This window comes from Petromyzon marinus, chromosome 21, assembly GCF_048934315.1.
Source record: "Petromyzon marinus isolate PM22_M1 ecotype Great Lakes invasive population chromosome 21, UKy_Petmar_22M1.pri1.0, whole genome shotgun sequence".
NCBI lineage: Eukaryota > Metazoa > Chordata > Hyperoartia > Petromyzontiformes > Petromyzontidae > Petromyzon > Petromyzon marinus.
The window spans coordinates 10,608,928-10,634,343 of record NC_133687.1 but is presented as its reverse complement, the minus strand read 5'-3'; the positions used below and the strand labels follow the sequence as shown (position 1 = coordinate 10,634,343).

At 47.9% G+C, this 25,416-nt stretch overlaps 1 protein-coding gene across 2 annotated transcripts in view; it reads right to left on the bottom strand.

The window, feature by feature from the left end:
- Window positions 1–25,416, bottom strand: part of LOC116944629 (voltage-gated potassium channel KCNC1) — a 76,850-nt gene that overhangs the window by 1,062 nt on the left and 50,372 nt on the right. For both annotated transcript variants that reach the window (XM_032958363.2, XM_032958364.2), the window contains exons 3-6: window positions 8,883–9,337; window positions 8,026–8,242; window positions 4,406–5,018; window positions 3,926–4,159 (exon numbers count right to left, since the gene is read on the bottom strand). In XM_032958363.2, coding sequence (XP_032814254.2) covers window positions 3,926–4,159; window positions 4,406–5,018; window positions 8,026–8,242; window positions 8,883–9,337 — 1,519 coding nt within the window. The remainder of the gene's footprint in view (window positions 1–3,925; window positions 4,160–4,405; window positions 5,019–8,025; window positions 8,243–8,882; window positions 9,338–25,416) is intronic.

Genomic DNA, 25,416 nt, shown 5'->3' with positions numbered 1-25,416 from the left:
CAATTCCCCAACAGTGTTATTTTCAGTGCAATCTGTCAGCATTAGGATTTTTTTGTTTGCCAATGCCAGTTACAACTTTGCATGGGGTTTGTTTAGCTAAGGGAGGCAACCGGAGAACCCAGTGGAAACCCATGCAGGACATGGGGAGAGAAGCTACAAACTCCACGCAGAGAGAGGCGCCAGAGTCAGGAGTCAACCCCGTGATCTTCTTAACTCTGAGGTCACTTTATGCCGCACGGGGAAAGTTGCAACTGTGCGTGCCCTGTAAATGTTTTAGATGAGCCGTGAGGCTATTTGAGTTGCCAAGACATTTCAGTGCAATCTAAATACGAAAGATGATTATGATTTGTGTAACCAGTGTGGTTGCGTTACCAATAAATGGTGCATATATTAGCACTACAGTGATTGAGAGGGTGTAATTAGTGGGTGGTAAACCTTGCGAATATTGCTGGGTCACGATTGACTTAGGATAGATGGACGTTAGGCATGGTCACGTGACCAATGGATGAGGTGGGTTAGCACAAACATTTTTTATAAAAAAATAATCCGTAGCCATCCTTTATAATTACACAAGCATTAGCACATATTTACGTTTTATAATATATTAGATATTAGTGAACTTGAAACTGTAGTTAATTCATGATAAATTAAAATATGTAAAATTAATGGTGTGAGATATATTCCCTAGCGATCCTGAAAAGAGGGAGGCCTGTATTGAGGGCCAATCGTTATGCCAGCACATTGATATTACAGGTTTTATATATACTTACACTTATTTGTTAACAGTTTGATAAGTATGATAGTGTGCACATATGATAGAGTTAAATAGTTAGTGATAATTGTCAATGTTAATATTGTTAAATGTTTGGCCGCCATTATTGAGGCCTACGTGGAGCCTGACTCTTGCTCTGAATGTATATTATAAGTTAGACATTGTTATGTATTGCTTAATTGATGAATAATTAAGAGTATTAGAGATTTCAGTTAAGATAAGCTCTATATGATTCTCATAGTACTAAATCGTGACTTAAGCGACATGTCTCGGACCGTGTTCGTGAACATAAGGCAGATTTGAAACACGGTAGGACCAATACTTCTGCTGTGGCTGATCATTGTTTTAATGCGGTGGGCTCACACGAAATTGACTTCTCTAAGACGAAGGTACTTTGCAAGCCTACTGGCTATCAACAAAGATTCGTTCATGAAGCCATCCACATATATAGACACAGACACAATTTCAACCGAGAAGATGGGTACAAACTGAGTAATCATTGGAAGGACGTCATCAACCAGTTTAAGTCATAACTGGCTGTGATGTTCCCATCCTGCCACCTTCTGTTTTTTTTTATTTTCCCCGTGGCTTGGGCTGTCCGATTTTACATTAACAGGTAAAAAAATAAATTTTCACACCAACACAGCCACCTCCGCGCGCCGACCTCGACGTGGCGGCGGCTCTGCAATCTCACATTAACATTCTAACCTCTCACATTAACACAGCCACCTCCACGCGTGGAGGTGGCTGTGTTAATGTGAGAGTCACCTCCATGCGCTCGACGTGGAGGTGGCTCTGCGATCTCACATTAACATGCTAACCTCTCACATTAACACAGCCACCTCCGCGCGTGGAGGTGGCTCTGCGATCTCACATTAACATGCTAACCTCTCACATTAACACAGCCACCTCCGCACGTGGAGGCGGCTCTGCAATCTCACATTAACATTCTAACCTCTCACATTAACACAGCCACCTCCACGCGTGGAGGTGGCTGTGTTAATGTGAGAGTCACCTCCATGCGCTCGACGTGGAGGTGGCTCTGCGATCTCACATTAACATGCTAACCTCTCACATTAACACAGCCACCTCCGCGCGTGGAGGTGGCTCTGCGATCTCACATTAACATGCTAACCTCTCACATTAACACAGCCACCTCCGCGTGTGGAGGCGGCTCTGCGATCTCACATTAACATGCTAACCTCTCACATTAACACAGCCACCTCCGCGCGTGGAGGTGGCTCTGCGATCTCACATTAACATGCTAACCTCTCACATTAACACAGCCACCTCCGCGCTTGGAGGTGGCTCTGCGATCTCACATTAACATGCTAACCTCTCACATTAACACAGCCACCTCCGCGTGTGGAGGCGGCTCTGCGATCTCACATTAACATGCTAACCTCTCACATTAACATCACTGGCCCCGCCCACTTCGTTTATGACCCTTGGGCTACGCCCATTTTAAACCTTTACAACAGTCTGCCTCAGCAGCTTTCCCCCTCTTTCTCCTCCCGATGACGATCGCTTGTGTCGCGATCGAAACGTCGTTGCTTTTGTTTATTTTTTAAATTCATTTTAACCGATCTCCGTGACTTTACCGTAAGACCCAAAGAATATCTCATAGTACTGTTTAAAATTCTTGTAATATAAATCGTAGTCGGGAACGGGCCTATGTCATGAATACTATGGATATGATAAACAGTCTAGGAAATGATAGCTAGAATAAGCATAGCAATGTAAATCGTAGTCTGGATAGGTATTGTAATTTATATCAGGATAAATAAGGCAATACAAATGATAGCTGGAATAGGTGTAGTATTATTAATCATAGTCAGGTAAGGAAGAGCAGAGTATTATAAAGGATAGATAGGATTATAATAACATAACTGATTGTTTAGATAAGTATAGGGAATTTTGATTATTGTTAAAAATATATATTTACATAATTGCCAAATGTCATGTGACCACTGGATAAGGGATCTTCAAGAGAGGAAGGCCCGTATTGAGGGCCAATCGTGACGCCAACACGTTGATATCACAGTTCCGTTGGTGTACCTGTGTGCTGGGAGCCGTATGAATAAACGGATGCAGTTTTGGAACCTCGTCACCCCCTCAGAAAGTCCTCGTGTTGTGTGCACGTGGCTGATGGGACTGGGGACGAGTCATGTCGAAGTTGACGAAAACGAGGATCACGCAGTGGAACCAAGGAAAACAATGCCGGAGCGCTACCAAAAACTTTCATGTCATCAATTATCGATGACCACACTGTGCCCTCGATAGTGGTCACGGCCAGGAAAGATCGAGGCAAAGTGAGCACGGGTCACATTTGGAATTGTATTTTTATTTAGATTGGTGGGAGGCGGCTGGAACGTTTTTCCTTCCGAGGTATCCATTTTTAAATCTAGATTTAAAACAAATTTCTTTGGAACTGCTTTTTGCTGTTTAGTTTGTTGTTGTTGTGCCCCTGCACCAACGATTAGCACGGTTGGCTACGTATGGTGCGAACGAAGTTCAACATACCCAGTGTCTGTAAAAGAAAATGCCCTTTTCTCTATAATCCCTATTCTTCTAGTGGTGTATCAAATAATCATCCTGTTCTTTCACAGCATTTCATTGCCACCTCTGCAATTCGAATGAACACTAGGTCTCATGGCTTGACATCAACAGCAGAGGCGGGATCAACTTTGTGAAAGTGACAAAAGCGACTTCAAAAAAGTATCTGGAGGAATTTTGTTCACGAGCAGGCGCCCGCGTTGTTTGCTACGTCGCAGCACCGTGAGATGAGGCGGTGGCTTTTGGGGAGGCCGTCATCATCCAGCAGTGGATCATGCATGGCTCATTAAATGATGATGCGCTTGTCCTCACGCGGGGACCGTGCCCCTCTGCCAGCCGCGCTTTTGGAAAAAGTGTTTCGGAGCTCGGGCCTTTGTTGGTCCTTGGCGCTCAAGATTTGGAATTCTCTCTGCCTGAAGAAATGCGCCGGACTGCTGAGATTCTCCCATTTAGAAAGAAACAAAAAAAACGACTCATTTCCTACGATATGTTAGACACACTGGAGGAGTTTCTTTTTCTTCTCTACGGTGCTTTGAAGTCCTTTGTTGGGTCTGCTGCGCCCTTATAAAATGTGAATTATTACAATCGGTAACGTACCTTTGTGGAGGTCCCCATCGGCAGGAGACAGCAGAAGTCTTGTCTCCTCCGGTTGGCTGTCTCGCCGCTGTCCGTCATCTGTGGGGCCCGTCCCTCGTCCCAATCGCCCCGCTCCCCTCTCCGCGAGCCCCGCCTCCATGTCAGCGAGCTCTTCCCCCAGAGCGTCGTGGGCGGCCAGGCCGGCCACCTCGGTGCACACCAGCAGTGCTCCGGCCTCCCCGTTCTGCTTCGGGTCTGCACAAGATCACGACGGACAAACAATTCAGGTGCATATGTACGTATTGATACTTACAAGGAGACAAAATGCATTGAGTGCTTATCGTATTCACGTAGGGCCGTAGAAAAACAGCTTGAAATTTCAGGAACTTCCCCGCCTTGGGAAGTTACTCGACCTGCCTCTGACCGTCACGTTCCAAGGCCTACCGTAGGCTTCGAGTGAACAAGTGCGGCAACTGTGGGGACCGGCCCTCGGTCACTCACCGGGCAAATGCTCCACATCCACCACATCCACCACGCTGGCCCAAACACCCCCACCCGCTCCTCCAGCACCGCTACCACCGCCGGCATGACCGCCGCCGCACCCACCGCAGCTGTGCGGCCGCCCGGCCAGCGGCACCACCCCCTCGAGGCTCGTCCCGGCCCGCCCGCCGCTACCGCTCACGGCCGCCACTATGGAGGCCACGGCGCGCCTGCGGGCGGGTGTCACGCACTCCTTCTTCTGCGCCGAGTTCCTGCGCTGCAGAAGCTGAGAGGGCGAAGCCGACGGCGGTGGCGGCGTCGGCGTGGAGGGGGGCGGCTGCCGGAACTGGTGCGGTGCCGCAATCGCGATCGCGGCCGGCCCCACCCCCATGGCAGCTGCCACCTTGGGCATGTAGCTGTTCTTCTTCTTGGGCAGCTTCTGCTTGGCCATGGCCAGCGAGTAGTACATGCCGAAGTTGTTGACGATGACGGGCACCGGCATAGCGATGGTGAGCACGCCCGAGAGCGCACACAGCGCTCCCACCAGCATGCCCGACCATGTCTTGGGGTACATGTCACCGTAGCCCAGCGTCGTCATCGTCACCACGGCCCACCAGAAGCCGATGGGGATGCTCTGTGTGTGTGCGTGTGCGGGGTAGGGGGTGTGGGTTTAGGGGGTTGGGGTCAAGGGTTATTATTCAGGATAGGGTAAGAGATTGAAAGGGATAAGGTTTGGCTGGGGTTATGGTTAGGTGAGAGATAACGTTAAAGTAAGGTTAGAGTCGGGATAGAGATAAGGTTACGTTGGCTTTAGGGATACGATTAGGATCGCGATAGGGTTAGGGTAAGGTTAGGATTTGGATAGAGATAGTGTTAGGTTGGGTTTATGGTTAGGTTAGAGTTAGGATATAGTTTGGGTAAGGAGATGGTAAGGTTGGATTTATCTTCTTGGTTCTTTTGGTAAAGTCACGTAGAATGGGGATAAAATAATAAAAATAAAATAAAAATTCTCACGACGTTTCGGAGGCAACACAAGCTTCCGTCTTCAGGTGGGACAGTCACAGCAAGATCGCTGATCAAGTGGGGAGGCTCTGAGAGCCTCGAGCTTAAATACAGGTGAAGGGGGGGGGAGGAGTCAAGTGGGGGACATTGATGGGGTGTGGGGCTAAGTTAATCATTATTTTGTTCTGTTGATGGTGCGGTACGTCCGGTGGGCCACTCACGGGGGCAGTAGGAAAATTTTTGAGTTATACAATGCGTTACTGTGCACTACCCTATACTTTAGACTATAAAAAATATATTAGACTTGTAATATTACACTATGTCTTATTCTGTCAACCCTAATGTATGACACACTGCTGTATATTCATTATGCAATTACGATACTGTATATTGCCTTATGAATTATGTTAAACATTACGATGCTGTACTATTTATTATTATACTACATGTTATAAACCATACCATTGACTGTGGTGTGAAAGATATCGAGAGGCAGTGCTCGCGAATGGACTGCGGTCTGAAGGTCACCGTAAAATACAATCAATTAAGAACTGAAATGGTTTATAACATCTTTCCAATGGTTACTAAGCCAGAATCCATCTTCTCTGTTGAAATTGTCTCTGTGTTTGTATACGTGGATGGCCTCATGAACGAATCTCTCATGGTAGCCGGATGGCTTGCAAAGATCCGTTTCAACACAGTACATAAAATCCGTGATCTGGTTCCGTCTGTAAAAGATGCGGTTCCAGATATACAGTACCCGGGTGTTTACAAACTAAGTTGCCTCTGTGGTAGCAGCTACATTCGAGAAACCAAACGACATATCTCAGACCGCATCCGCGAACATAAAGCAGACTTGAAACACGGTAGAAGTAACTCCTCAGCCGTGGCAGATCACTGTTATAATTCAGTGGGCTCACATGACATTGACTTCTCCAAGACGGAGGTTCTTTGCAAGCCATCCGGCTACCATGAGAGATTCGTTCATGAGGCCATCCACATATACAAACACAGAGACAATTTCAACCGAGAAGATGGATTCTGGCTTAGTAACCATTGGAAAGATGTTATAAACCATTTCAGTTCTTAATTGATTGTATTTTACGGTGACCTTCAGACCGCAATCCATTCGCTAGCAATGCCTCTTGATATCTTTCACACCACAGTCAATGGTATGGTTTATAACATGTAGTATAATAATAATAAATAGTACAGCATCATAATGTTTAACATAATTCATAAGGCAATATATAGTATCGTAATTGCATAATGAATATACAGCAGTGTGTCATACATTAGGGTTGACAGAATAAGACATAGTGTAATATTACAAGTCTGGTATTTTATAGTCTAAAGTATAGGGTAGTGCACAGTAACGCATTGTATAATTCAAAGGTGGGATATAGTGAATATACAGCAGTGTGTCATACATTAGGGTTGACAGAATAAGACATAGTGTAATATTACAAGTCTAATATTTTTTATAGTCTAAAGTATAGGGTAGTGCACAGTAACGCATTGTATAACTCAAAAATTTTCCTACTGCCCCCGTGCAGTGGCCCACCGGACGTACCGCACCATCAACAGAACAAAATAATGATTAACTTAGCCCCACACCCCATCAATGTCCCCCACTTGACTCCTCCCCCCCTTCACCTGTATTTAAGCTCGAGGCTCTCAGAGCCTCCCCACTTGATCAGCGATCTTGCTGTGACTGTTCCACCTGAAGACGGAAGCTTGTGTTGCCTCCGAAACGTCGTGAGAATTTATATTTCTTTTTTATTATTTGATCCCCATTCAGCGTGACTTTACCAAAAGAACCAAGAAGATGAATCCCTGCAGTCACGAAAGCTTTGAATCGAAATTTAAGGTTGGGTTTATTGTCAGAATAGGGTGAGGATAGGCATAGGATATGTGTGGCCATTTGTGGACATTCCACATTCTCATCATGAAGAGAGAACCAGCTCTATAGCACAACACTGATGACGTCTCACAAAGCGGTACTTAATTTATCCACTACAGAAAGATGGTGGGCTCAGTGGACTTTGCAATTTCATAATGCTCGCTATGATGGGAAGTAATTACAGGAAGTACAGAACATCTTATGCAATTCTAGCCATTGCAAAAATTGAGACTTGTCTTAACGTCAATTCCATACATGTAGTTAAGACAATAAAGCATCGTAAATTCAGGACATAACTTAGGGGTGATCAGGACCCCTTGTACGTCGATAATAACAATCATAATATTTATAACATTAACATTCATAGAATCAAAAACAACCAAAAATATTCCTTATTTGCTTTATTGGTTTGACCGTGTAATGGTCTGGATAAATTTCTGGCATAATACCCGACACCACTCGACACAGCCAAATGCATTCAATTATCTACATTTGACCGGATCATTACTTGGCCTAAACCAAAGAAATATTTACGAACCAAAATATGACGTGTGAAAACCTACGTTTCGAACTAAAAACGTATACATAGCCTCAGCCACAGACCGGCTGAAGCGCATGGAGTGATGATGTCATGGCGGCCATATTATGCGACAACTGATACGAGAGTTGTCTGCTACTCAAACCCCCCCACCCCCCCCACAACCGGTTAACGTCGCTGCTTACGATCGGTGCTCACCGTGAAGTGTGTCTTGTCCTCATCGATGCCGGGCTTGGCGCCGAGGCGCTCGGCATAGTAGATCATGGTGGCGAAGATGAGCACGCCGAGGGCTAGGAAGATGATGAGCAACAGGAACTCGTTGGTGCTCGCCTTGAGCGTGTGGCCCAGCACGCGGAGGCCGACGAAGTGGCGCGTCAGCTTGAAGATCCGCAGGATCCGCACAAACCTCACCACCCTGGGCGGAAAAAAAAGATCGCCACATTCAGCCGTGATCGATCCACTGCTGGATGAATGGCTCGCCCCCCCCCCCCCTACCCCCACAAAGCCTCCACCTGTCATGATCCCGCACTCCAAGAATCGCTGCATCTCCTCGGTGGATGCCCTCGGAGAAGCGTTCCATTCCCTTGGCTGCCGCTCCGTTGTTAGTCTTGACCATTGGCCAACCTCCCGGCAACGTGTCCCACCCCTCTGATCAATCATCAAGTTCAGCTTTCCAAAAGCAGGGTGGCGTAGCGGTAACACGCTCATGCCTCATAGCAAGGAGCCCTGAGTTCGATTCCCGACCCGGGTGCCTCTGTGTGGTGGATGCTCGTTATCCCTCCGTTTCGCCCGCATGAGTTTTTTTCTGGGTCCTTTGGTTTCGTCCCATGGCTGGCAATGGCCAAACATCCCCATGCTGAAAAGCTACCTGCAAATTACTCAGCTGGGAACACACATACAGCAGCAGCATCGTGCCCCCTTGCTGCAAAAACTTTGCAGGACCCTCCTGAAAAAGGAGTCCTGAGACCCGGTGAGGCTTTCCTGGGTAAACAAGAGCAGCAAATAACATCCTTTCTAAAAGCCAAAACGAAGAAACAAAACGTGGAGCTGCTTACCGCAGGAACCCCAACACCTCGCGCGCCCCCTTGGACTTCAAGTTGGACAGCCCCACCTCCAGGTAGAAGGGCAGGATGGCGATGAGGTCGATGATGTTCAGCTTGTTCTTCATGAACTCCCGCTTGTTGGGGCTTGTGAGGATGCGCACCATGAACTCGATGGTGAACCACACGACGCACATGCCCTCGATGTACATGAGCGCTGGCGCCGTCTCGTATTCCGTCGACTCGGTGGGCATCGGTGACAGTGGCACGACGGTAGTGCCGCTAGCGTTGGCATACGACGGCCGATCGGCGTCCGGGTCTCCGCTGCGTCCCCCACCGCCGCCGTGGCCGTGGCCGGACGAGGGCTCGCCGGGCTGGGGGCTCCGGGGGACGTTGAAGGCTTCGTGGGTCTCCAGGCAGAATGTGGTAATGGAGACGAGGATGAAGAAAAGCGAGATGTATGCCACATACTGCGCGGATTGTGGCCGGGGAGGGAAAAACAAAACATCCGAGTGAGATTTGGCACGGGATATCAAATACAAAAACTAATATCTGGTACTCAAGATGTATTGCCGAAGCTATCAACAGAAGGTGTGTACCGGATTAATTTCTCCTGTGGCAAATGCTATGTTAGTTAAACAAGATTAATGATCGGCATGAGACTAAAAGAACACAAAAGGAATATTAAATACTCCCAACTGATGGCAGTGGCAGAATACGTGTGCCAACAAGGACACTCAATTTATTTTGATAATGTTGGAAGTTCTGTGCAAAACTAGTTACTACTGGCTAAGACTAATTAGATCATCTACCGAAATTGAGGAAATCCAAAATAATTGTAACCGTTCTGAAAGCTACAGTCTTAGTGCTGCTTGGAAGCCAATGATCAAGTACTGTAATACACTGTTTAACTGTATGCATATACAGGTCACCATACGGCGATGGTGATAAACTGTGAGCAGACAATAACGGGTATTGCGATTTGTTTCAACCAAACACGGCATGGTGTGCATGCATAAAGTATGTTGATTACCCTATGAATAACTCAACCTGTAATGGATATCCATTGTAATTTATATGTATTCATTAACACCCCCCCACCCACCCTCCTCTCTGGTCTTCATACCTGATTGGCTCACAAGGGACGACATCACATTTATCGCTCTATTTAAGACAGAAACAGGAGGATTACTCCACAGCTCTGGATGTTTCAGTTTCAGTTTATTTGTTTATTTTGGTATAGCCCTGTGAGCCATTCGACTCTTGAATCGGGTGCAACCACAACAAACATAAAACAAAAACACGAACAAGAAAACATCTTAAAGTGACTATGTGTGACTGTGCAAACAGAAAATCCAGGAAAAAAACCGGCAAAATATTCCTGAAAAAAGCATCGTACACCAACGCTGTGTGCAAAAATCCCAGTGGGATGCAAGTCAAACAACAACCACAAGAAAACTTAGATTAAGGCCATCAGTCTAACTCCATACTACAACAAAACAAACATGTCCAAACCAAAAAACTTTTCAAAATCACCAAAAAATAAAGCCATAATTGCAACGTAACAGTGATCACAGGGACTGTGACCGAATTTTTACAATAAACTACATAAATAACATGTAACACCAAATCCTAGAGCCATAGCTGGCTGCATGAGTTACTCCACAACAACAGAAGCATCAGTCGGAGTATCACATTTTTCAATGCACCTTCAAGATCAGCACGCTAAATCAAAATTCAGATAATACTTTGCAGCGTCATCCGGAGCGAAACATTTTATTTTATTTTACGCCAATGAATAGCAGTAGTAGCTAGGGGTGTACAACTCCTCTAGAGCAGTTTTGAGAGAAGATCTCATTGGTAGCGATTCAAGTTGCAGTTTATTGGCAATAGCATTCCAGACCCTGGGGGCATCAATAGTAAAGGCCCTTCCTCCAGTTTTTGTACGGCAATAGGGAATGTGAAGCTGGTAAATGAGCGAAGACCTGAGGTCAAATTTGTTCTTTGAAACAGAGAGGAGATCCAGCAGGTAGTCTGCGGATTTTTTTGTAAGTGCATCGTGAATAAATAAGATCTGGTGCACAAGCCGTCGAACATTAAGAGGTGTTAAGTTTGACCCAATGTAGAGATCACAGTGGTGAGTCCTATATGGGCAATTCAATGTAAATCTTAAGGCCGAGTGATAGATGGAATCAAGCTTCTTCAGTACAGTACTTGGGGCTGATTTATACATGATGTCACAGTAGTCAAGTAGAGGCAGTATGGTAGCTTTCATCAATTCCAAACGGAACATTGGGGGGAAGCAGTGCTTGTGTCGATACAGAAAAACAATTTTTATTTTTGCCTTTTTTCCAATATAATCAATGTGATCTTCAAAATTCAGTTTTAAATCCAGGATGACCCCAAGATCTTGACTTGCTCTATTTGATAATTATTTAAGGAATGTAATTGGGGAAAAATAACTTCCAGCTTTACTCCTGGTGAGAAGCATAGCACCTTGGTTTTGGAGGTATTCAGGACTAGTTTAAGAGCAACTAGCTGATGTTGTAGTTTGTTGAAATCACCCTGTAGCTTAGCAATCACGTCATCCGGACAGCGCCCAGCAGTAATCAGTATCGTGTCATCTGCAAAATCATTGACATAAAGAGAGAACAAAAGGGGGCCGAGGATGGAACCCTGTGGAACCCCTTTTGTTATCTTAACACTGTTTGACCTCCAACCATCTGTGAATACAGTTTGGGTGCGAGAAAAGAGGTAATTTTGTAACCATTTGACTGCGTTTTCAGAAAAACCGAGGCAACTTAGTTTACTAAGCAGGGTGTTGTGGTCTACTGTTTCAAAAGCTTTGGACAGGTCTAGAAAAAGACAGGTACAGTACTGCTTATTATCAAGGCTACTGTAAATGTGATTCAGAGAGTCTAATGCAGCAGATGTGGTGCTGTATTTTTTTCGGAACCCAGATTGTTATAGATGTAGTAGATTGTTGGCGGACAGGAAACTGCTAATTTGGTAGGTCAATAATTTTTCAAAAATTTTCATCAACGGGGACAAAATTGAGACAGGTCGGTAGTTATTTGGATCATCTTTAGGGCCCCCTTTGTGAAGTGGACGGACATAGGAATGTTTACATTCTAGAGGAACTGATGCTTCTTTGATGGACAGGTTGAAAATATGGGCTATAGTTTCGTATATTAAGTGACCAACAGTTAGTAGAGCAAAGACGGGAATACTATCTGCTCCGGTAGAGGAGGACCCTTTGAGGTAGGACAGTTGTTTCAGAACATTACTTTCGTGGATTGGCTGGAAACTAAATTCGTTTAATGTTTGGACAGGCGTGTAGGAATTTGCATGAGCAGGGGTGACTCCCAATACATTATCAAAAGATTACCAGCTTCAGAAAAATGAAGGTTAAAATTGTCAACTATTTTTTTGGGATCTGAAAAATATTCCTCATTTCGGTTAAGCTCAACGGGCAGATTGTCTATTTTGGATGCCTTTTCGATACATTTGATTATTTTCCAGAAAATTCTGGCATTTCCATGTGATTCCAGGAGAGTGGAGGAAAAGTAGGCATTTTTTTGCATGCCGTATTTTTTTTACACATCTATTCCTTAAAATCCTGTATTCTAGCCAGTCATTGACCAAATTACTTTTCTGAGCACATTCCCAAGCCTTGTCCCTAGTTTTCATGAGCTTTGTAATCAAAGGATCAAACCATGGTGGGTAGTTGCCTTTAGTTTTAAATCTAACCATGTTTGTTAAGAATTTGGAGAAACGTGTACCTGAAGGTCTCCCAAGCCGTAGTCAGGTTGGGGATATCACAGACCTTGTCAATATCCGAGTGAAGCACATAATTAGTAAATGCCTGAGTGCTGAAGTGTCTCATAGAGTGCTTCTCAACCAATTTAGGGGGGGCTTTGGGTCTGGCTGATGATCTCACCCCAAAAATGAAGGAGTGATCACTAAGGTTATTACCCAGAACACCAGTCAGTGTGAAATTGTGAGGGGCATTTGTCAATAGGACGTCAAGCAGAGATGACTGTCCCGGATTTTTTAGGTTGGGTCTTGTGGGGACATTTATTAATTGAAACAGATTAAATTCATCTGCAAAATTTGTGGCCACGGCCGGCGGGTTTAGCCAATTCCAATTTAGATCACCCACTAAAACTATTTCACCTTTAGGGAGGCCTCCAAAAAGCTCTCTCGAATTGTACATATTCTGGGTTTACTCTCCAACACACCGGTGTGCTGTACTAGTAACGAATTGCCACGTTTTGTTCACGTGACAAACCTTAATAATTGGTTGTGTCGGGTGGTGGCGGGTTTAACGACACATTTGTATTCATGCGATCTAACCCAAAACTCCCTATTATCAATTAAAGACTGATAAACAGATTTGCTGATTCAAATGTTAATTCTTAGACTTTTATGAAGACCGATGTGTTTGCTGCACAGGTGTACTGCCAATACGACCATATAGAGTGTACAGACAGTCCCCGGTTTACGGAAGGGTTAGGTTCCCGAGAACGATCCGTAACCCGAACTTTTCATGTCGGAAACTGAACAATTTCCCCCCAAAACCAACGATAAATTCCATTTACCTTAATCCTTGTGAATCGTATTCCACGGTGTTCATCTGCAACCTCATCGCGCTGCACAAGTTGCACTTACGTAACGAACGCAAATATTTTCGCGTATTGTATTTTTTTACATCTCTACAAATGAATCATTTGCCGGGACCCCGGGGTCCCGCAAAAATCAGGTCAACAATAATTATTATTTTTCAGTCCGCCCACTCGTGATCCCGACAGCAACGCGCCGCCCGCCCAGACTCGCGCCAACAAGCGCCAGCAGGCGGCGATCAACACGATGGGCGCCACCCCACCGGCCAAACGCAAGCCCCGGGGGGCGTCCACCGCAGTCGCGCGAGGAGACAACGTCCTCCGGTCAGCCGTCGATCCTCAGCTTCTTTGCCAAGGCGAGCCCCGCCCCCCAGGCAGTGAATTTAACGTGTTTATGTAATATTCATATTCTTAGCTCTTTCGGTAAGGTCACGTTGAAGGGAAACAATAAAATAATAAATATATATAAAACAATAAAAATTCTCACGACGCTTCGACCATAACACAAACGGTCGTCATCAGGTGTGTGGGTTTGCATCAATGCATCATCAGGTGTGTCGGTTTGCATCAATGCATCAATGCAAACCGACACACCTGATGACGACCGTTTGTGTTATGGTCGAAATGTCGTGAGAATTTTTATTGTTTTATATATATTTTATTGTTTTATTGTTTCCCTTCAACGTGACTTTACCGAAAGAGCTAAGAATATGAATTACTGCAGTCACGAAAGCTTTAAATCAAAATTTAGTGTTTATCTAATTTTTCAACTTTTTACGAAACTTAGTGCCCCGAGTAGCTCTCGACGAGGGCCAATCGATTGACCACTAGTTTTGTTGTCGGTAAGGCAACAAGACTCGTGTCGCTACGCGGTTTTTCCCACCCCGGGGCAGTGATGGGACCCCGGGGTCCCGCCAATTGCTTCATTTATATAAAAGGCAAAGTTGTGAATATGTGCGTCTGTTCAAAATGTTTAGCATACTTCCCGACATGCAACAAACTGGAAATTTGCCATGTGGATACTTTCCAGACTGTACATCATGCAAAAATTATAAAAATACACTTTAGTTTATTTTTTTAGGGGAGGGGAGCTCAATAATGCGCATGTGGAAGCGTAACGCATTGTAGTGTAGCGGTTAGCGCGCCGTGCTACGAACCCGGCGATCCGAGTTTGATTCCCGCTCAAGGCCACCACCGGTGACGATTATTTTTACCGGTCCCTGGGCCTCCCCTAGGTCGACTCAGCCTCAAACAACTTACTGTTCTGCTGTGTGAACATCGCCACCGGGGAGACAAAGGCGGCGGGCGTGGTGAATCCAAGTCCCGGGCGAAGCCGGGTAGTACAGCTAGTACAGTATATATATACGGGAGCATTTCCGTAAGGTCGGATTTCCGCAAGTCGGGTCGTCCGCAACCCGGGGACTGTCTGTATATTGTTTTACGCCTCCCATCGGCTGCATAGTGTTTTCTGGGAGTGTTCTCCCACCGCACCTCCCATTAGCACGGTTGGCTACGTACGGCGCGCAAGAAGTTCAGCATACGTACGCGCCCAACATCAGCATTGGTTCAACAATACAAGCAAGCTCTGGGCCGGTTTTCATGTTCGGTGTCTCAGCAGCAGCAGCAGCAGCTGAGTCGGTCTCGCCAGATGTTTACTGGAAAGGACCTCGAGGCGGCCCCCCCCCTCGGCTTGGCGGTTGGGTCTCTTGTTCCCGTTGTTATTGTTGTTGGCTGTTAGGCGTCTTCCCACACCCTGGCGGCGATTCACACCAAAAAAAAACCCCATTGACTCCCGACACACACACACTTAACTGTGCACGTGCATTATTGATGGGCCGTAGTTATTTGAGAGTGCATGGTTTGATCGTTGTGTGTGCACGATGCGTGTCTTGTGTGATGTGTGCATCTGCGCGTGTGGTGAGTGTCTGTGTGCACGTGATGTAATGTGTGAGCGGTGGTGTAGCGGTTAGCGCGCCGCGATACGAACCCGGCGACCTGAGTTCGATTCCCGCTCACGGCCAACACGGGTGACGATTATCTGAACCGGTCCTGGGCCTCCCCTCGATTGACTCAGCCTCAAATGAGTACCTGGTTGCGGTGTGTAAACATCGCCACTGGGGAGACAAAGGCGGCCGGGCGTGGTGTTGACCACCAGCCCCCTCGTGTGCCGTGCCAGCCTTCATAGGTGCTCGCTAACAGCACTTGCCCCTACAGTCTGTTAAGGCTATATGGGGGATCTTTGTTGTGTGTGTGTGCACAACTCCCAATCGGTGATGGGGCAGTTGTGGAGTGGAGAGTTTCCCATACCTGGGTAGTGTGCTTGTGACTGGCTCCAGTTTAACAGCAGAGGTCTCACTCCGAATCAGTCGAGCGGCAATATCTTTTCATCGGTTGCGTAACGCTGTGTGGAAGCTACCTGGTCTGTCGCTCCGCACTAAGCTTCAGGTCTTCTCGACCACGGTAATTCCCTCCCTTCTCTACGCTTGCGAAACGGGGACTCCCTTAATGGAACATCTTTGCCGGTTAGAAACATTTAGGCTGGCCTGCCTACGATACATCCTGGGTTTAACCAGGCTGGATTGTGTGAGGAGCTCACAAATCCTTGAAAGATCTGGGCAAGGTCCCATCGGTGAGCTCCTCCGGCAGGCAAGGCTGCGTTGGCTGGGTCATGTAGCCCGCATGCCCACCCACCGCATGTCGAAACAGCTTTTGTTCGGCCGGATCGAGGGGGCTAAACGGGCGCGGCATGGGCTAGAGAAGAGATAGAGTGATGTGGTACAGGAGGACGTGGAGCTGAGTGGACTTGCCGATAACTGGTACCGGCGGTGTCAAGATCGGCCTCTGTGGAGGAGGCTCGTGAAGGACGCTACTGGGCAGTTGGAGGCAGTCGCCCTCCAACAACAACGGAGGGCGGAGGAGCGACGCTCACAACAACGAGCGGAGCGCCGGCTGGCTAAAGCACAGCAGGTTGGCACAGTAGGGGGCACAGGTGGTGCACCAGCCAGTCACCTGGGTCTCCCCCGTGACCTCCTGCCCACGGGCGTTCGACACTTCACGTGGCCTCAAGGTCCACATGGCCTGGCACAAGCGTCGTGGTGACGTCACCGCCACTTAGTGGCGAATGGCGGTTGTTGTTGTTGTTGTGTGTGCATGTGTGTGCGTGTGTGCACATGTGTGTGTGCACGTGTCTGTAGGTCCAGTTGCGCATCGGTGAGCGCGCCGCATTACGATCACAACGACCCGAGTTCGATTCCCACTCACGGCCACGCCTAGGTCAACGAAGCCTTTTAATGAGTACTTGGGGCAGTGTGACCATGCGTGATTCTTCATGACCACCCACCTACCCCCTTTGTCGCGAGCTCAATGTGCACGCTGCACTTGTCACACACGTACTCGAGTGCGATTTCTTTTCTGTAAGGTTTGCCGAGTCCCTTTGTTGGAACATGCGGCTAAATATGCTTCAAATAATTCATACAAATCACCCCTGGAGCCTTTGTTGTCACTGGGCCCCGACTTGAGAGCGCCCCCACCACCACCTCCCATCTCGCTTTCTTCTCTAATTACTTGTGAAACATATTCTTGGTCCTTTCGGTAAAGTCACGTAGAAGGGAAACAATAAAATAATAAAACAATACAATTCTCACGACGTTTCGACTGCAACACAAGCAATCATCATCAGGTGTGAAAACCACAGCAAGAAAAATTTAGAATTGTATTGTTTAATATTTTTATTATTTTCTTGTTTCCCTTCTACGTGACTTTACCGAAAGAACCAAGAATATGAATCCCTGCAGTCACGAAAGCTTTCAATAAAAAAATACTTGTGAAAAGTCACGGTACTCGAATTGTAAATGTAGTCGTGGGTTTACTCGGCCCACACACAACAACCGGTGTGGTGCTGAGACTGGTACCCAATTGGCCACGTTTTTGTGTTTACGTGACAAACCCGTACCCAATTGGCTGTGCTTCGGGTGGTGGCGGGGAGTCACGACACATCGACATTGACGCGATCTCACCAAACAAAAACCTCCGTTATGGATTGTTCACTTTTGTTTGGTTGTTGTTGTTGTTGTCGTTGAAATTGAAAGATCCCCGGTGTCACGAGGCCACGCGGCCAACCCTCGCCCATCCCGCTGTGTGCGGTGGTGCGGCGCAGGAAGCAGGATAACGCCTCCGATTTCGCACACTTGTGCAAAGACAAAGATCCCCGGTATAGCCTTAACAGACTGTTGAGACAAGTGCTATGAAGGCCAGAACGGCACACGAGGGGGTGGGTGGCCAGCACCACACCGGGCCGCCTTTGTCTCCCCAGTGACGATGTTTACACACTGCACCAGGTACTCATTTGAGGCTGAGCCGGCCTGTATAGACTTTAGCAAGCGGTTGGGGCAAGTGCTGTAGAACCACAAGGACTCATATACTTACGACCATTCGACTTACCAACTTTCAGAGATACGAACAAACCTGTCCCTATGTTATATAGAAGCTAGATGAAGATTCAGTGGCATCTACATCTGCAGAACATGAAGAACCAGTGCCATCTACATCTGCAGAACATGAAGAACCAGTGGCATCTAGATCTGCAGAACATGAAGAACCAGTGGCATCTACATCTGCAGGAGATTATACAACTTTTAAAGGCAGTCCCCCTGTTTAGTGTACATGCCGTACAACATGTTTGGAATCGAATGGAGTCAAGTTGGACTTAGGAACAAATCGATTTACGAACAGATCTCTGGAAACGAACTCGTTCGTAAGTAGAGTAGTCCCTGTATTAACATTTTTATTTTATTTTACCAGGTAAGGCCCCACTGAGTTATACAGCTCTTTATCAGAAGCGACCTGGCTCTCACAAGTGATAGCTCAACGAAGTGGCTTATCATTACGTGGATATTTGTAGCAGCCGAATACTCTGAACGCACGTTTCTAAATGTGGACAGGAACATCCGGAGGACCCCGGAAAAATCCACGCGGCCACGGGCAGAAGAGAGAGACGGGGAGAGACGCGCAAACTCTAAATATACAATAGGCGTCAGGGCCGCTATCGAGCCCACGACTTCCTGCATACCAGGCGTGGGAGTTAACATCTCACCACTGAGATGTTAGGCCGGCACGCGCACCAGGGGTTGGCGTGTGATGTCATGGCGAACACGGTTTGTAATGAGGAGTACTCGTGAGGTATTTAGTGGAGGCCTTGAGCCATCAACTTCCTCGGTTCAAACCCAGTGGTCTTGTCCATGATTCAAATTCAGCTTCTCATTAAACGCAAAATTAATGTTATATATAAGAAAAAAAAACATTCCACTGCTTTTGATTTAAAGCTTTCGTGACTGCAGTGATTCATATTCTTGGTTCTTTCGGTAAAGTCACGTTGAAGGGAAATAATAAAATAATAAAATATATATTAAGCAATAACATTTTATTATTTTATTGTTTCCCTTCAACGTGACTTTACCGAAAGACCCAAGAATATATATTCCACTGCTTGTTAAAACATTAATGAAAAGAATGTATCAATAATTAACAGTTGCATCTTGATAAAATAATCATCACAGTTGAAATACATCTGACAGGGTTGTGTGTGTTATGTTTTGCTTGGAGTGGGAGGGGAGTGGTGGCACAGCGGTTAGCGCACTGCTCTACCAACCTGGCCACTCGAGTTCAATTCCCACTCACTGGCCCTCCTCACGGTCAACTTAGCCTTAAATTAGTACAATACCCGGTGCGGTGTGTAAACATCGCCACTGGGGGAGACAAAGGCGTCCGGGCGTGGTGCTGACCACCCACCCTCCCGTGTGCCATGCTGGCTTCCATAGGTGCTGCTCGCTAACAGCACTTGCCCCAACAGCCCGTTAAGGCTACACGGTAGTGGGCTGGCGACGGGGGGGGGGGGGTCTTTGTCTTTGTGCATTACACCGGGCATGCACTAGGTTTGAGGTGCGTCTTACATTCCGGGATGACCTTACGATGTGGCGAATACGGCTTATTCATTTGTTTTATTAAGAGGTCAACATTGCGATGGCTTCGGACAAACAGTGGCAGCAACGGCAGCCGTGGTGGAATCGGCACCAGGAGCTGTCGTAGTGACGCAGCGAGCCGAGCCCCCCTGCTTTTCCTTGACGAGTCACTGGCGACGACAACTAATTCTGAGATTTGAACGTTTTGCCAAGAGGCCACCAGTGTTGCACTGCATTACGGTAACCCACCGGCAGTGTGGGATTATCCTCGTAGCAAATGAAGTTACATATGTAGCTACACATGCAGTAGCTGCTACACATGTAGTAGTAGCTACGGGCCCCGCACTTTCAAGGGCCCCGCGCTAAATGCTTCCAAGCTAACAATTCCGGTTCAGTGAGTCTGCACTTGCTCCATTACTATAGTACTATACCGCCTTCAACTTTTACGAACTACTGGGTGTTTAAGGTTAGCCATTTGTCGTATTATCTGGGCTGTATAGCAAATGAAAAAATACAATTACTTTACTATGCTCGTAAAAAAAAATTGTGTTTGAATATTTACGTGTGGTTTTTTTTTGAAATGTAGGGGCCCCTTTATAACATATGCTACAAGCACCGCACTAGCTTCATCCGGCTCTGCTCACCGAGGATATAATTTCGCACGCTCCATGCTTGGCGAAATGCCCGATGGCACACGTCTGCAGACGGCGCTGTAAACTCCGCAAGACAATATCATCTCACTTGCAAATGAGTCTGCCCATGTTCTCTTGAAGTCTCACCTGGCAACACGATATAGTCTTATGCACCATCACACACACACACACGCTGCCAAAAGAAATAAATACAAATATCCCCCGTCATAGCCTTAACAAAGTGGGCAAGCAAAGTAGCACCAACACGGCACACGAGGAGGTGGGTAGCCAGCACCAACCCCGGCCGCCTTTGTCTTCCTAGAGGCGATGTGAACACACCGCACCAGGTACTCTGTTGAGGCTGAGTTGACCCAGGGGAGGCCAAGGACTGGTTCAGATCATTATCGTGACTTGTGCTTGGCCGTGAGCGGAAAGCGAACTCGGGTCTCGCAGCGCGTTAACCGCTACGCCGCCGTCCCCCCCCACACACCACACACACCACACACTGCCACAACGACGGCATGGTGTTGTGAATACGGAATGGAGAGAGATAGCCGTGGCTTAGCTCCAAAGTAATCCCGTAACGGCGTTCCGGTTGAAGCTAAGCACTGGTTTTCCGTAAAAAAAAACCTCTAAATCCAACTTCGGGGGTAAAGAAACTCAAATACACGAGAACGACATTGGGGCCGTCCATAAATGACGTCACGCGATTTTGGACGATTTTTGACCCCCCCCCCCCTCATCACACGGCGTCACAAAAAGTCAGACCCCCCCTCAAATATGACGTCACAAAGCTCTGCCCCCCCCTCCCCCCAAAACCATATTTCCACAATAGTTTAAAGCTTCAAATCGCTTTCAACTATTGTCATTTAATGTGTCGCTGCACTCTGATGTTGTAGGAGAAAAACATTCACTAAAAAGTATATTTAATTAAGTAGAACGTGTTGTCTATATTTATTTAAAGTTGCGCATTTTGATATGACGTCACATTTCTCAACACCCCCCCCCCTCGTCACACATCGTCACAAATGTCTAACCGCCCCCCCCCCCCCAGGTGCGTGACGTCATTTATGGACGGCCCCATTAAACAAACACCACGTAGCATCAGAGATGCAGAGACGCAACGTTAACGCACCGGCGCCAACAGGCGACAACCTTTCATTTGATTGGCTGTCTGCGTGGTAGAGGGCATTAACGACACACGCTTGACCGGATCGTTATGTAAGTGTGGGTGGCATAGCCCACCGCGCGCCCCCTTCTCCTCTTCCCCCCCCCCCACCCCCAAAGAAAAAACACACTTATGAATCACATCGTTACTCACTTTGATGTGAAGATGCATCTGAGCGTCAACAATGGAAGCAGAGGCGGGTACTTTGCACCACCCCAGCCCACGCGCGCGCGTGCTCTCGGTACAAAGGCCAAGGATTCCCGCGTTGCCTTTAACAGATTCTTTTTGGGGGCAAGTGCTGTTGGCGAGTGGCAGCACCACGGCACACGAGGCAGGGTGGCGTGGCCAGCATCTCGTCTTTGTGTCTTCCCAGTGCCGATGTGAACTACACTCAGCACGAGAGGGACTCGCTTAAGGCTCAGCTGACCTGGCAGAGGCCCGGGGCAGGTTCTGAAAACACTCGCCGCTGATGTTGGCCTTTGGCTAGGAATCCCACTCGGACGGCCAGGTTCGTCCAGCGACGTTGACGGGGCCCTGCGGCATCGTGCTCACCGCTCGCTGCAGACGTTCGCGGTTCAGATCCGCCGGCCGCCCCGGTTAATACTGCGGGTTATAACGCGACGCGTCGTACGCTTCAAGGGGCACGTTAAAGAATCCCACGACGTCATTCGCAAGAGGAGGGCCATTGTGGGGCCGGCGTCAGGGTCCGAATTTGGCAAACGTCTGAAAATGATACCGTAAATTACTGAATCAAGCGGCGGTCATTGCTCACCCTACTGGCAGACTAATGCCCCAAGGATCACCTGGTTAAATAAACTGGAAAGACAAAACGCCACTGGCTTAGCTTCACAGATTGCAAGGCAAATGCAACTGGTGAACATTCGATAAGGTTGGATGGCGAGTGTTGGCATGGCCAGCATTATGCATGTCAAGCAGCCTTTATCTGAAACCCACTGCTGAAACTCACTGTACCTGACATTTGCTGAAGCAGACATTTGTTTTAGGCTGAGTTGACCTAGGGTAGGTCATTGCCAGGTTCACACACCGCGTCGTGCGTTTTGTTTTCACGGAGGCCAGAAATAGGGCAGTGCATGAATCACCACAACAACGCCTTGCGTACGCACGCACGCACACACAAAGACACAGATCCCCCGTATAGTCTTCAACGGACTTTTGGGGCAAGTGCTATGAGCGAGTAGCACTTGTGAAGGCCGGAACGGCACACGAGGGGGTTGGGTGGCCAGCACCACACCCGGCCGCTTTTGTCTTCCGAGTGGCGACGATGTTTACACACTGCATGTTTACAAACTGCACCAGCTACTCATTTGAAGCTGAGCCGACCTGTTTTGCAAAATTTAATTTAAAATATATTTGCAAGCTCGGCCTAGCTGAATCGAACGACGGCAGGAGACGTGGGGGACCTTCCAATCACAATCTCAATTCTCTCGTCTGAAATCATGGACTCGTGCCCCCCACTATATTTTTTCCTCATTCATGACTCGTTCCGCTGCGTCGGGTTCAGGAGGAGGGTGCACCGCACCACGTGGCCCCTTTTTGCCCCCCACGATCGGACCCAAGTTAAACAATTACGAAAATCAGAACATCGGTCACGACCGCCGGTCACGTGACGGGCGACGGGATAACATCCGACGGCCTCCGTGTCATTTTCCCAACGCGAACCACACGGCCTGTGCCGTGACCACGTGACCTCGCGTCGCCACTCCTTGAGCGGTCAGCCCAGGTCACAGCGTCCGGCACAGTTTCATTGCTGGCCGGCAAAAGGGTGCGCCTAGCGGGTCGTTGTGGCCAGCATCACCCTTGGCCACCTTTGTCTCCCCAACACTCGCGTCCACACACCGCACTACAAAACAAAGGTCAACGCTGGGTTTCCTACTCAAATGAGCATTGAGCCCGTGCCTATCTTGCGTTTACAGCCCTGAGCCAGTGATGAAAATTCCACATTCAATTGGCAGGCCGAGTTTATCCATGAGACAACCAACACACTGGTGTGCTAATAACGACTTGGCATGTCTAGTTTACGTGGCAAACCTTACTACGCTAATTAGCTGTGTCGGGTGGTGGTGGGTTTAATGGGACATTTACATTTAACAACCACTGTTAAATTCCCACACAAATGGCATTCACTTTATCGACCCTGGCAGGCTGATGGGGTTTCGTAGCGCAGCGTGCTAACCGCAGCGCCGCCACTCCCCACGTGGCCAGTCACACAAAAAATCAACAAGGATCAAAGATCCCCCGTGTAGCCTGTAACAGACTGTTGGGGCAAGTGCTGTTAGCGAGTAGCACCTGTGAAGGCCGGCACGGCAACACGAGGGGGTGGGTGGACAAACAAATTCGAACCAACGCAACGCGGTGGCGGCGTTGCGACTCGCTGCTTTGCACGGACACCACTTAGCGGAATTCTGCACAGAAACAAATCGGAGGCGAGAAATGCCCCCATCCACCACCACCCCCACCCACCACCACCACCGCCCACCGCCCACCACCACCACCGCCCCCGGTTCAACGCGAGCGACCGCACGCGGAGTGGCCTGACAGCGGCAGCCAGACTCCCAGCACGCGTGTGCGAGCACAAATACAAAGACCCCCCCCTCCACACACACACAGCCCCTCCTTGTGTAGCCAACACTTCACGTTGGGACAAGTTGGTCGCTAACGAGCAGCTGCGAAGGCCGGCATGGGTTGGTTTGGGGAGTGGGTGGTGGCAGCGGTGCGGTTGTCAGCATCAGCATCAGCGCCGCACCGCGCCACGTACTCGTTTTGAGGCCGAGCCCACCTAGGGCGAGGCTCAGATAATAATCACCGTCGGCAATTGCCGGAACGGGTCGCCTCGCTTTCTCTTAGGGGACAGTGCGCCGACCGCCGAGCCACCGCTTGAAAACGTTTTGGTTTAGGGGCCGTCCATAAATGACGTCACGCACCTGGGGGGGGGGGGGTCAGACATTTGTGACGATGTGTGACGAGGGGGGGGGGAGGGGTTTGAGAAATGTGACGTCACATCAAAATGTGCAACTTTAAATAAATATAGACAACACGTTCTACTTAATTAAATAGACTTTTTGATAAATGTTTTCTCCTACAACATCAGAGTGCAACGCCACATTAAATACGCACTACAATGACAATAGTTTAAAGCGACTTGAAGCATTTTTTTATTTTATTTTGGGGGGGGGGGGCAGAGCTTTGTGATGTCATATTTGAGGGGGGTCAGACTTTTTGTGACGCCGTGTGACGAAGGGGGGGGGGTTAAAAATCGCGTGACGTCATTTATGGACGGCCCCTTAGCCATGTTTGTTTGTTGTAGTACAGAGTTAGCCTGATAACTTTAATCAAAATTGTCTTATGGTTGTTATTGTTTGACTTGCATCCCTCTGGGATGTTTGCACACAGCGTTGAAACGCGGTGTCTTTTCTGGCAGACTTTTGCTGTTTTTTCCTGGATTTTTCTGTTGCGTGTAGTCACTTTAAGATGTTTCTTGTTCATGTTTTATGTTTTGTTGCGGGTTGCACCCGAGTCAAGAGCCGCATGGCTCACAGGGTTATCTCCATATATATAAGGCAACGTTGTGAATGTGTCTGTTCAAAATGTTTAGCCTACTTCCCGACATGCAACAAACTGTAAATTTGCCATGTGGGTACTTTCCAGACTGTACACTATGCAAAAATTATAAAATATTTTTTTGTTTTTTTTAGGGGGGGGGGAGCTCAATAATGCATTTATTTTGCACGGCAAGTGACCTGTGACGTCAAATCTGTCACGTGACCCTCGCATGTGGAAGCGTAACGCATTGTAGTGTAGTGGTTAGCGCGCTGCGCTACGAACCCGGCGACCCGAGTTCGATTCCCGCTCACGGCCACCACCACCGGTGACGATTATTTTAACCGGTCCTGGGCCTCCCCTAGGTCGACTTAGCTTCAAACGACTAACTGCTGTGGTGTGTGAACATCGCCACTGGGGAGAGAACATCGCCACTGGGGAGACAAAGGCGGCCGGGCGTGGTGGATCCAAGTCCCGGGCGAAGCCGGGTAGTACAGCTAGTACCTAATAAATGAACTGAAATTAAATTAAATGAAACTGAACGCGGATATGCCCGCGCGCGCGCGTGTGCGCGTGCACGTTGAGATGTAACACGGAGGGTGGGGGGTGTGG